General features: G+C 42.3%; 1 protein-coding gene across 2 annotated transcripts in view; it reads right to left on the bottom strand.

The window, feature by feature from the left end:
* Positions 1-622: 622 nt before the first annotated feature.
* The window catches only part of zgc:92140 (uncharacterized protein LOC447854 homolog), a 32,538-nt gene continuing 20,434 nt past the window's right edge, over positions 623-12,726 (bottom strand). Inside the window, exons 3-7 of one of the 2 annotated variants that reach the window (XM_044043181.1) lie at positions 6,845-6,930; positions 4,987-5,051; positions 3,646-3,706; positions 2,026-2,104; positions 623-1,746 (exon numbers count right to left, since the gene is read on the bottom strand). In XM_044043181.1, coding sequence (XP_043899116.1) covers positions 2,057-2,104; positions 3,646-3,706; positions 4,987-5,051; positions 6,845-6,930 — 260 coding nt within the window. In that variant the 3' untranslated portion in view covers positions 623-1,746; positions 2,026-2,056. Of the gene's footprint in view, positions 2,105-3,645; positions 3,707-4,986; positions 5,052-6,844; positions 6,931-12,726 lie in introns of both variants that reach the window. The other variant, XM_044043180.1, reaches the window with a different exon arrangement.

The raw sequence follows: 12,726 nt of genomic DNA, 5'->3' as shown, positions 1-12,726 counted from the left end.
TGAAAAAAGCTTTGAACCGATTAATTGATTATCAAAATAGTTGTCGATTCATTTAGTAATCGATTCATTGTTTCAACTCTACTCTGGACATGAAACACGGAAGGAAAGGAAGGTCTTCAGACAAAACATGCTGTTTTATGAGGCCAGTAGCATGTAATATTGTATGCAATTGAACTTTTTTTGCATTCTGTGCTAAAAGTTACAGTGGATGAGTACATTTAAAGAGATAATACTGTCGCCTTATAATAATTAGAATCACTTTCTGGTGAGTTAGTTCACCAGAAAGTGATTATAATTATTTTTTCATAAACTGTCAAATAAATTAGTTTTCAGTTTAGTTTGTCAGTGGAAATATAGTAAAACCAGACAAACACTGCGATAATGGTTTGACTGAATCAGACACTCGTTTGCTTTCATACTGCAGTGCTTGTGTTGTACCTGCAGGTGGCAGAACATAGCCCTGCTGCTGCTGAGTGAGTCAGCTCTGACTGCATGACCACAGGGAAATGGACTGACTTCACACTCAGTCTGCACTGCTGGCATGACAGTACGCACGCGCACACACACACACACACGTGCACGCACGCACACACACACTTACTCAAAGTCCATCCTTAAGAGCTTCTGTGTTTGTATTTTTAATAGAAAAAAGGTATTCAAAATAATACAACAGAACGTATCCAGTATAGATGACAATTAAAAAACAAAACAAAAACGTGATCAGGTCTGTGTCTCCACGGCAACCACGTATCCTCACTTACTTTTGCTGCATCAGTGGCTAAGCGTGTGTGTGTGTGTGTGTGTGTGTGTGTGAGAACACTGAGACAAACCAAAAATACAGAGGTTTAAAGTTTCTTTTCTGATCGACGCACATGACGTCTTCTGATGAAATTAAAGAATACAATAGTGTGTGTGTGTGTGTGTGTGCTGTATGTACATGTAGACGTGTCGGAGAGAGAGTGTGTGTGTGTGTGTGTGTAATAATCTGTACAATAAAACACGACAGCATGTGCTGCGTTACGGTGTGTAAATGAGGGCGGATCGGTTTGAGACACAGCCTCAGTATGTCTGCCTGCTGTGGTGGTGAGGAAGGTGAGCACACTGATGATGATGATGATGGTGGTGGTGAGGATACAGTGTGTAGGACGCCATGAGTCGAAAAACAAAGTGAAGAGGAAGAAACATCAGAAAAGGGAAGAAATAAGTGAATTTAAAAAAAGAAAAAGAAATAACAAAAGGGTCCTTGACTTCAGAAGGCAGGGGTAGTTTAGACTTGCTAAAATCTTGCTCCTTACTCTCGTTTTATTAAAATATCCCACAATTTTCCCTCTTTCTTTCCTCATCCTCACTCACTCATTCTCTCAGTCCCTTGTGGCCCCGGCTGGCCCAAAAAAAAAAGAAGAAAAAAAGGTTTTGTGTGGATCCGGGCGGCGTTACGAAACTCCTCTGCTTACAGCATCTTCTCCCTTCCTTCTCCACTAGTGCGTCCACTCAGTCCCCCACACAGCCACAGAAACAACGTCAGTGTTTGTCCTCACACGGCCTCCATATCTGCGCAGTTCCTTTGTCCAAAATGCAAGGGTTAAATATTCAGGATCAGACCGTGGAAGGCAAGACGGACAAACACGGAGGGACGTGGAGAAAAGAAATCAGTTTGACCCGACAGAGGCCGGTCCTCCTTATCCACAGAACTTTGTCTTCCATCTCTTCCTCCTTCCCTCTCGTCTGTGTTGTCACCTCAGAGGCCTGAAAGGACGAGGAGTTAAGAGAGGAGGGCTGTCGGCCGTCTCTGAAGATCCCATTCACTCTCTCGGTCTGTCTTTCCGTCTTTCATTCATTAACCCCGCCCCCTCACACACTCTTTCACTTGTGATTAAAATACTATCTTTGCCACGTCTTCATTAAACACACATTTGCTCATCCCAACACATAGTGTCCTATCATATAAACAATCCTACAGGTAAAACACTGATTCTGCTCTCACACACACACGAAGCACACACCAACGCACGCACACACACATACACTGCGGGGGTGAATGCTGGGGGCCTCTGTGCTATGTCCCATCTTCCTCCTCCTCCTCCTCTGAACAGTAGTCTCGCCCCTGCAGAAAAAGAAAAGAAGAGAGAGAGAAAATGAGGACCTTTCCCCCCAATCAAATTGTTCCCAGTGCATTTAAGTCAAAGCGTACTTTAAATGACTTAAATCTCACACACACACACGACACTCAGTCACGTTTGTAACATGACCTCGTCTATTTGCAAAACAGTGGATGAGGCAGTGAAAGTGCTGACAGGTGGGCAGTTATGTCGTGTCGCTTCTCCAGACGTGATGAGGAGCTAAATCGACTGTTCGCCTCTAAAGAGCTGATTGAAACAGCTGGTCTGTGTCGACGTTCCATCTTCACACGGGGTTTTAATGCAGCAGTGTGCAGACTACTGGGTTGTTGCTGTTTTTTTTACCGTGATTGTTGTTGCTGTCATTCTCCTGCCTCTGTTTGGTCTTTGTTGAACAGAAACAATCACAACATTATTTGCATGCTGCGTCCTTCATCCATCAGATGTGACTGACAGAGCGTTTGTGTGTATACAGCAGCAGGGCAGCGGGGAGGCGAGAAGCATTTATCCCATCAAACTGCTGCACGAGCAGTAACATTCACTTCTGACACTTTGTGTGTGCGGCCCGTCTCACTTTACTAGCACAACGTTGCTGTTGCCTCCGTCTGTCTCGACATAAAACAAATCACTCCCTGAGAAAGTCGTCGGGAAGGACATTTATTTATGAGTGTATAGATGAGTCTCTACTGAGCATTTAAAAGCCATATTTCCATTTAATTGTATTGTGTATATATTATATATTATATATCATAGTGGCGTGTTACTGGAGTCTCACAGTATATCGAGGGAGAAACTTTTTCAGTTCATCACTTTATCCAATCATGTTTCCACTGAATGGAAAGGTTTTGGCCACAGAAGTAAAAACAACGCACGCACACACACACACACGACACATTGTTACCACAATTAGTTCACGTGTTTGGCACCTTTCCCTTGGGGTACCAGAGTAAAATGGTATGATACAGTCAGGGTGGAGAAAGACCAGCGCTCCACCCTCAGCTGACTGGGCGAGAGAAAACAAAATAGACAGAAATGAAAGTGGATTTCACGGTGGCAGGAATGTAAGACCACTGAATGGGGAACATTACTATCTCTGGGCGCCAGTTTTAAATACCCATAGAGACTCTTCTTCTGCGTTTTCCTGACTGATTGAAACATTTGCTCTATGCTGCCCCCACAGTTTCCGGTGGTATCGCTCCATTTCGTTGATATGGACGAAAGGCTCCGTCCGCCTCTTCCTTTTGCGCGTATATGGAGTATAAATGGTCCTCAGTAACACGCTCTTACCCCAGCTTCAGGTATTCATACTCTGTGATATTGTTGTATATCTCAGAGCTAACACAACTATGAATCATATCACAATCCCACAGCTGAATCTGGAATCTCGTGCATATTCAGCAACAACCAGTTGCTCAGTCATTCAGAACCTCCCGCTCACACATGTGGAGCAAACTCTGTGTGTTTGAATGTCTACTTCCAACGGACTTAACGTACGGTACATCAGTGACGTTACAATAACACATTTCACCTTCTCAATCTTCTCATCCAGCATCCTGAAAAACTCCTGCTGGCTCTCCGACGTGTGAATACTGAGACAGAGAGAGGGAAACAGAGAGGGAGAGACGCGTGGGGGAGGTGGAGAGAGGAAGTTGGAGAGGGAGGAGAAGGAGAAGGGAGGCAAGGAATACATCATGAGAATTTTCCATTACACCCCCTGCACAGCACACACACACGCACAGTGCGTACTGCAGTGTGAGAAATCCATGACTGTTAGCCTGCGGAGGAATTTAAATAATTATTTTATTAAGTATTTACTCAATCTCTCATCCAGAAGTAAAATACTCACACAAACTATGTACACATTAGTGTATATACATGCTGTGTATACATATACATACTGTGTATATACAGTATATATATATATACACACACACACAGTCGGTGACACAATGTTTCCATCCGGGCACACACACACACACATACACGACACATTGTTACCAAACCAGACACAAAGAAATAATATTACTTAAAATCATATTATGCAAATTGCAAGGACTGTCATTTATTCATTTTATGTTTGATAATTCTACACCAATTTAAGAAAAGCAATACATAATTGTTAATATCTTTAAATTGTCATTCTTGCGTAAGAGTGCAATAGTTAATATTTTGATATCATGTGATAATGTTCTGGTGTAGCAAACCAAAACATGTTCAAAAACAAGAACTAAATCACCCAAATAGATATTTTACACTAATTGTTGAGCCCTGCACATTTCACATTGATTTATTAATGGTCCCATAATTACCACATAATCATTGGAACAGGCATCTGTGGAAGAAATACTGCCTGTAATAAACCACATCCATGTTGGTTTATTTCAAATATAAGGATGAAACTATATGGATATACAGACAGTTCATACTGTATGTGTGAATTAGGAATGGTATCATAAAAGATTGAGTCGTACATCACATAAAAACACTCATAATAAGTTGAGTGTGGTGAGTTCCTTATATGTGGTTAATGGTGAATGAGGAAAATTGCTAATATTTGGCGTCTCGTTTGCCAACTGATTTATTTGAGGTGCCACAAGGGGGAGCCTGCATCTTTCTAGTCTTTATCATTGTGTCCCATCTACGATGCAACCCCCATGCTTCTTGCCAATATAGAAGTTAGGGTTAAGATTTGAAAGTATATTTTTATAATAATTGCAATAATACTGTAAATCGCAGTTATTTTAGAGAAGATAATCATTATATTTAATTTTTATATTGTCCAATGCCAAGTTTGTTTCTGTGTATTTAATTATCGTGTGTGTGTGTGTGTGTGTGTGTGTGCAGAGATGGACTGCTGCTCCACACTTACTTAGATTTGATGTTCGCCGAAGCGACTTCTTTCTGTTTCCCCCTGTGCTGTACATTACTCTTCTCCTGAAACACACACAATTTCATTATTTCAAAAACAAACAAACAAACAAACAAACAAACAAACAAACAAACAAACAAACAAACAACTTCTATCAGCACACAGCCACAGCGAGAGCCACCACTTCAGGTCCGTCTTATCTAATAACCTCCACACCCAGCTGGCACTGCACCACTGTCCTATGACCTGGGTCACATGTCAATACACCAGTCATGTTATTACCACTTATCTGTTTTAATGTTGTTGCAGCACATACACATGTATGTGTACATGCATATACTATATACTATACACATGACACAGCATATACATATGTATGTGTACATGTTGTAGTATGAGCAAACAACTGGAAGTTTGAAATTAAATACATTAGTTCAGTATTGTACTAAACTAGTAACTTCAGTATCACACACACACACACACACACACACACACACGGCAGTACAAGTTTTATTTTAGTTAGAGTCTAAAATACAAGAATATAAGGGCTGCACAATATTGGGGGAAAAGCTGACATTGTGACTTTTTATAGAAAGGGTATAAATAAAATATGTCAAATAAATGTGATTATATTATTAAACAGAACAGGAAAAATGCTTGCAGCAAGCATTTAGTTAGTGGACTGCATCTGTGTTTGCAGAAGTGTCATTTACGAGATTTCTTGAATGCATATTGTAGCATCTTGGAGCTGCTTCTCTAAACACAACACACTGTGGACGCTGCACTACTGATGAAATTTACCAGCTTCTTTGAATGCATCACGTAGCTGCTTCTCTAAACACATCACACTGTGGACGCTGCACTACTGATGAAATTTACCAGCTTCTTTGAATGCATCTTGGGGCTGCTTCTCTAAGCTCAACACACTGTGGACGCTGCACTACTGATTTAATTTACCAGCGTCTTTGAATGCATCACGTAGCTGCTTCTCTAAGCTCAACACACTGTGGAACCTGCACTTGTGATGACACTGACCAGGGTCTTTGAATGCATCGTGTAGCTGCTTCTCTAAGCTCAACACACTGTGGACCCTGGACTACTGATTTAATTTACAAGGCTCTTTGAATGCATCATGTAGCTGCTTCTCTAAGCTCAACACACTGTGGATGCTGCACTACTGATGACATTGACCAGGGTCTTTGAATGCATCTTGGGGCCGCTTCTCTTAGCTCAACACACTGTGGACCCTGGACTACTGATTTAATTTACCAGGGTCTTTGAATGCACCTTGGGGCTGCATGTCTTAGCCCTTTCCAACAAGTCCAGATGCATGTTTGCTGAGCTGTAGTAATAACACTTATTGCAGGGTGGCACTGTTTCTTGGTATTAAATCAAGTTTGAAAAAGGTGCAATGGTTATTGTTTCAACCCTCTGTCGAATGACCTGATTTACTGAACAAACAAGCCGACTCTCCCTGCACACTACCACACCTTCCAGTCAGTTTCATACCCTGTGGAGGGTAAATAGAAAACCTCAACTTATTAATTATTCAACTTATTATGCAGCGAACAGTCAAATAACCTCTGTGATGACATTACACTGTGTTTTTGAGTCAACCAAGCCATCAGCATTCCATACATGTTAGCATGTTGTCTCTACCTGCATGTGAGGCACCGCCTTGTGTGTTTTTGCACTTGTGCAGGAGACAATACACGTATGTGTGTGTGTGTGTGTGCGTGTCTATCGTCTGGTGAGCAGCCTTTGGACACAGGCATGAGCTGATGAACTGTCAGAATAAGGTCTACATCTGCTTGTGGATGACAGGCTGTCAGAGTGTGTGTGTGTGTTTGTTTCTCACCAGGTTCTCCTGGTTGCGTGCATTCACTCGGTTTTCTTCTCCCCTCATGTACTTCACCTCCTCCACTCCTTTCATCTTGTATTCATCTGAGAAGACAGTAAGGTTTGGAGAGAAGGGAAGAGAGAGGCGTATGATTAAAGATGGGACAGAGACGCAGCAGGGACATGTATTTATAAGGGTGTCGCACCGAGAGGAGACACTGACCAGACGCTCTTTATTCACTCTGGTCATTGTGTAATGTGAAGGGCCAAAATAACCAATCCATGTCATATCATCTCCTCTGTACCTCCACTGCACTACATCAACAAAACCAGTGACTGTTCTATTGATTCTAGCTCTAATTTGTCCACGGTAATCCGATAACTGAGACCTGACACGGTGTTTTAGAAAGTGGGCACGACAGCTGAGGTATAAAGAGGAGGAGACGCTTCTTATTCTTTCCATTTCAGGAACGACGTAGCAACAGAGATAGTATGAACCAGAGAGAGGGAGAGAGAGAGAGAGAACACTCATGTACACCCCTCTGATAACACTGCACATGTGCCCGGGACGAACAAAAGATAATCTTATACTATAATCTCAACCTAATCAATCAATATAAACTCCTGGTCACTTTATTAGGTACACCTTTTCAACTGCTGTTAATTAAATATCCAGTTAGCCAATCACATCGGAGCATTTAGACATGATTAAGGCGACCTGTTGCAGTTTAATGTGCAAAAACTGAGCATTAGAATGTGGAATAAAGATGATTTAAGTGTCTGTGAACGTGGCACGTCGTTGGTCTGACTATTTCAGGAACTTCAGGGATTTTCATACACAACCATCTCTAGGATTCACTGAGGAGTAGAATGGTCAGCCTGCTTCAAAATTACCTTAATAACCACTTGTCTCAACCAAAGGTATGCAGAACACACACTAGATACAACTCCTGCCACTTCCATGTGAAGTTCTGTGTACTTAATGAAGTCGCTGGTGAGTTTATACTTAAAGAATGCGTGGAAACCGAGAAGACATAGGAGATGAGACAAGAGGGAGCAAGCAGGACAAGATTAAAGACGAGTTTAAGAGCTTCTAGGTTTCAATGACAGCGTGAGAGCCAGCACAGTGTGAGTGAGAGAAGTAACACATCTGTGAAAACTGCCACCACAACCAACACAGCTGTGAATCCTGAATCCCTGCTGAGGCGAACAGTTTAGCAACAAGCCTGTAACTGAGCTTGTCTCTCTCCGTGTGGTCCAAGGTTACTCATAAAACAATAATGTCATTAATATCAGACTAATAGCCAAGATAACCTGTGATATGCAACTAATCAATCAGCCCACAAAAGTGCAAATCATGCAACTGGTGTTGTGACAATCAGAGGTTATGTTTATCAAAGTCCAGCTGACAGAGCCTGATTGAATTATCGATGAGTCAATTCAAAAAAACTGCTTTGTGCTTTTGACGATAAACAAGGCAGACACGTTGGCAGCTGATCAAAGCGTTATAATTATCATTTATTTTTATGTCGTCATCCCCAGAGGGTTAAACCCTAAGAAGATAAAATCTGTACATAAAGCAATTTTACCTGAGACCAAACCACACCTAACAACGCAATCTCACTGACGACACGACTGTTGCACAGTTGGCTGATAGAGCAGCGACCAATGCGCTGATGCACACATAAATGTCCAACCAAAACCTTATCTGCTCTGTATTTTGGACTCATTTTTATCAGCAGCCTGTCTGTCTGTCTGTCTGTCTGTTTATACACAGAACAGTATATCTGTCACCCAGCTGAAGAGTTCGCTCCACCCTCTGCACCCGGATCACCTGTGTGTTTTGTTTGTCTCTGTGCTGAGTCGCTCTCCATCTCACATGTGCGTCACTGCTGAGCCGAACATGAGCTCGACGTGTCAGATTAATGCCACAGCTTTACAATCATTTCAGAGAGACACAAGGAGAAAATCTGGCAACGATTAGGAGACACAGAAAAGACAGAACCTCACGCAGTTTGTCTCAGGAATGTAAACTTGTCGGCGCAAAGCGGCTCCTGTCTGAACATGCTGACAGACAGACACACACACACACACACACACACGCACGTACACAGAAATGGTTTTATAACACTACACAGGCTCATCAAGCTCAGATTGACCCGGTAAACATGCAGCTCATACGGCGTGGATGCAGGAAACTGAAGGGAGAGACATTTCCTTCACTCTTTTTTTCACGTCACATAAATGTTCCAAGCGACTTAACCTGTAGATTAAAGGGGTAGTTCCAGTTTTTGATATGACGTATTGACACATTATCAACATTGACTTTGCAGAGTGCGTTTCTGTGGACACGCCCTCTCACTGACTACATGCCTTGTTGACATGGACAGAAGGAAAAGCAGATTTAAGCCACATTACAAAAGATACAATGCAACCATATCTTAAGAATCACTCTCTCACTCTTTAGCTCACAGGGACGCGGGAGCTGCTGCTCTGCTGCTGCCTCGTTTGGCAAGTTTGCGTCACGTAAATCTGAACAAAGGATTTCAAACTCACAACATATTTGAACTACTGATGGAGGCAGCAGTGGATTAACAACGCCCATGTGCCGTAATGTAAAATCAGAGGTTTTACTTTCTGTGGCAGTTATGGTGAATGGTCTGTGTTCATGTGACGTATTTCTACACACATTTTGCCATATGATTGTCTTGATATAATGATGAGCACAGAATCATGGTATTGTGATATTACTGGTATCGTGGACCATGTATATGTGTGGTGCATGGTCCACTATACCAATAATATCACAATACCATGATTCTGTGAAACTCTTCATACTGCACGATATCTGTCTCACTGAAGAAAACAAAATGTCAGGATTTCTCTTACATTACATAGAGAATAAAGTAAATAAAGTAAATACAGCATATTTTCGATGACACATTTTTCATACCATTCAAACAGTGGTGGGAACAGCCACCGGGAGCAACGTGGGGTTGAAGGAATACTTCACTGATTTAGCTTTGTATTACTAGAATAGTAATGGGTTAGTATAACGTAGGGGTAGTATTTCTGAAAAATGGTGCTTCACAACCTCAGTTTCCACTGAGTCGAGAAATATCTTCATTTTTCTTTTTTGTTGGTTACATGCCCACCAGTGACCCTTGAAACTGAGGGTCGGGACCTGATTGCCAGAATGTAAACAGTGTCCGCCATCTTTGCTCAGGGGAACCTGAGGTTGGGAAGCAGAATTTTTCAAGTTCTAGTAACACAAAGCTAAATACAAATCAGTGATGTATTCCTTTAAGTGTCTTGCCCAAGGACACATCAGCAGCAGAGCCGTGACTTAAACCTACAACCATCCAGTTGAAAAACGACTCTCTCTCTCTCTTTCTCTCCCTCCCACTGAGCCACAAACCCTGTCTAACGAACATATTTTTAAGATATTGATTTGGCAGATTTAGCAGGGCCAGATTTTATCGGGTGATCTTTTTGTCCATTTGCCAGCAGCCATATTATCAGTGTGTGTGTGTGTGTGTGTGGCTCACAGGTGGCTCCACAGAAAGGCAGCGCACAGGGTGATGCAACAAGCACTGTCAGTGTTGATGATGTATCAACACCTCAAGAATCACACTTGAAAGAAACGGAGCGTCCCTTTAAGGTGGCCAATGGCTGCAGATGAATATGGAGTTAGCTGCTCCAACTCTGCATATAAATCACTCTCAGGCAGCAACTGTCATCTTTATCGTTGCGTGAGCTGCAGCTCGGCACGCCGGACGTTCCGCTCCTGGTGAGGGAATCGTCATTGTGACAAGTATGGACAGATCAAAGTGACCCGGCTTACACCAATCAAGACTCATCACATCACAGACCTCGCTTCAATTTAGATGCAACTGAAAACTGTGTGTGGCAAGAAATGACAGGGGTGTTTTGTGTGTTTGTCACGCTGATGCTGGGTTAGCTTTGACACAGAGAGAGAGAGAGAGAGTAGATGAAAGGGTAAATGGGGAGAACTATTTTAGGAAGCCATGATTTTGTGATGTGGACATCTTTCTCATCACTGATTAGAGGTTGGAGTGCTGCTCTGACCTGAAGGTACCATCCGTCACTGCGAGTGCACGCGTGCGTGTGCACAAATCTGTTTCTATTCCTGATAAAGCTTGGTCTATGAATCAACACTTGTGTTGTTTTATGCTCGTATGGGTATGATTCATATACATTCTCCTCTCTGTGTGTGTGTGTGTGTTCTTATATTTGTTACCTCTTTAGGACCTTTATGAGGCACAGACGTGAACCTTGTCAGGACCAGTAGTCCTCATGGAGGAGTTGAGGGCTAAGAAGGTTGGGTATTTACTGGTGATGGTTAAGGTTCTTGATCCCAATGAATGGAATTCAATGCAGTGTCCGAGGAAAAATAGCTGTGCAAACGTGTGTGTGTGTTCTCACAGCTCTCATTGGCCTGTCTGTCTGTCTGCCTGCCTGTCTGTCTGCCTGCGGCTATGTCACTGTGTCCTCCACGCTGTGTGTCCTCCCTCTCAGCCACTCTGGCTCCAGGCCATCGTCAGCCTGGCTATGATATTTACACCTGCTCTAACACACATGCACACACACACACACACACACACACAGAGTCATACATATTAAGTTGGAAACGGCTTTGACAGAAATATTAATATTGTGCATAATGTTCGGAACAGAAATAAATGTCATGCCTTCTGCCTGCGGTAATAAAAAGATAAAGTGGGACCATCTTAAAAATAGTCCATCTGTTACTGGCTGACTGAAGCAAATGCCTTTATTCAACCATTAGACCAAGAACTATTTAACTAATGCTGTGTTTCCATCACGGTGCGGTTTGGACGGTAAAGCCCTTCATCAGGTTTGTGAGAGAACGGGATGTCAGCTGTCTCTGATGCAATGAACACAACACAACAGACAACAATGGTGGACATCCATCTAGAGCTGCAACTAACGATTCTTTTCATAATCCATTAATCTGTCCATTATTTTCTCGATTCATCGATTAATCGTTTGGTCCATAAAATTAGGAAAACCTTAAAAAAATGTGGATCGGTGTTCGTCAAACCCGGAAATGATGACGCTCTCAAATGTCTTGTTTTGTCCACAAACCAAAATGATTTCTTTGTTCTCCGGAGCAAAGAAATGAAGAAAATATTCACATTTAAGAAGCTTAAACAATCGGAGATCTTGTTTTAATCATGAAAAAAGCTTCAGACAGATGAATCGATTATCATAACAGCTGTTGATTAATTTAGTAATGGATTAATCGATTAATCGTTTCAGCTCTACATCCATCAGCTCTATTTTTCCTGCTTGGTTTGTGGTCGTTTGTCTCAACAAGACGTCACAGACTGCAGGCCTTGGCTTCCACTTCCATGGGACTGCAAGGAAGTGACGTTCTTCTGTCGCCCAATCAGCTGACTGCTGATGCTTGTAGCGTAACATTCTACTCTGGTACCTCAATGGGAAGGGTGCCAAATAATGGACCGGTTAGGCCCAGTTATTTTGGTACTATTCCTACTAGAAACTGAACCGAACTGTTCCAATCGGTGGAAACTCTACTCGTCACTATATACAGTATGTATGTGTCCACAATATTCAAATGATCCTCTATGTCAAATAAAGAATGATCACACATGACCTTGAAGCCCTTCATCGTATTTTTCACCTCATTGTTTTAGTTTTCGTGAGATCCGGTCACACGTGGTCAGAGACACATTTTAAAGGCACGTGTGGACAGAAAAACTAAGAAGTGGCCTGAACGCATGTATTCAGTGAGCGACCACTCAGCTGCTCCATCGCCTCCAAACAACGCTAATGCTCGTACAAACAGTGAACCGTGCATGTTAGACTCTCATCCAGACTCCATCTGCACTCCAG

This window comes from Solea senegalensis, linkage group LG14, assembly GCF_019176455.1.
Source record: "Solea senegalensis isolate Sse05_10M linkage group LG14, IFAPA_SoseM_1, whole genome shotgun sequence".
Classification (NCBI taxonomy): Eukaryota; Metazoa; Chordata; class Actinopteri; order Pleuronectiformes; family Soleidae; genus Solea; species Solea senegalensis.
Note: the sequence above shows the minus strand (reverse complement) of the source record. Positions and strands in the feature narration are given on the sequence as shown.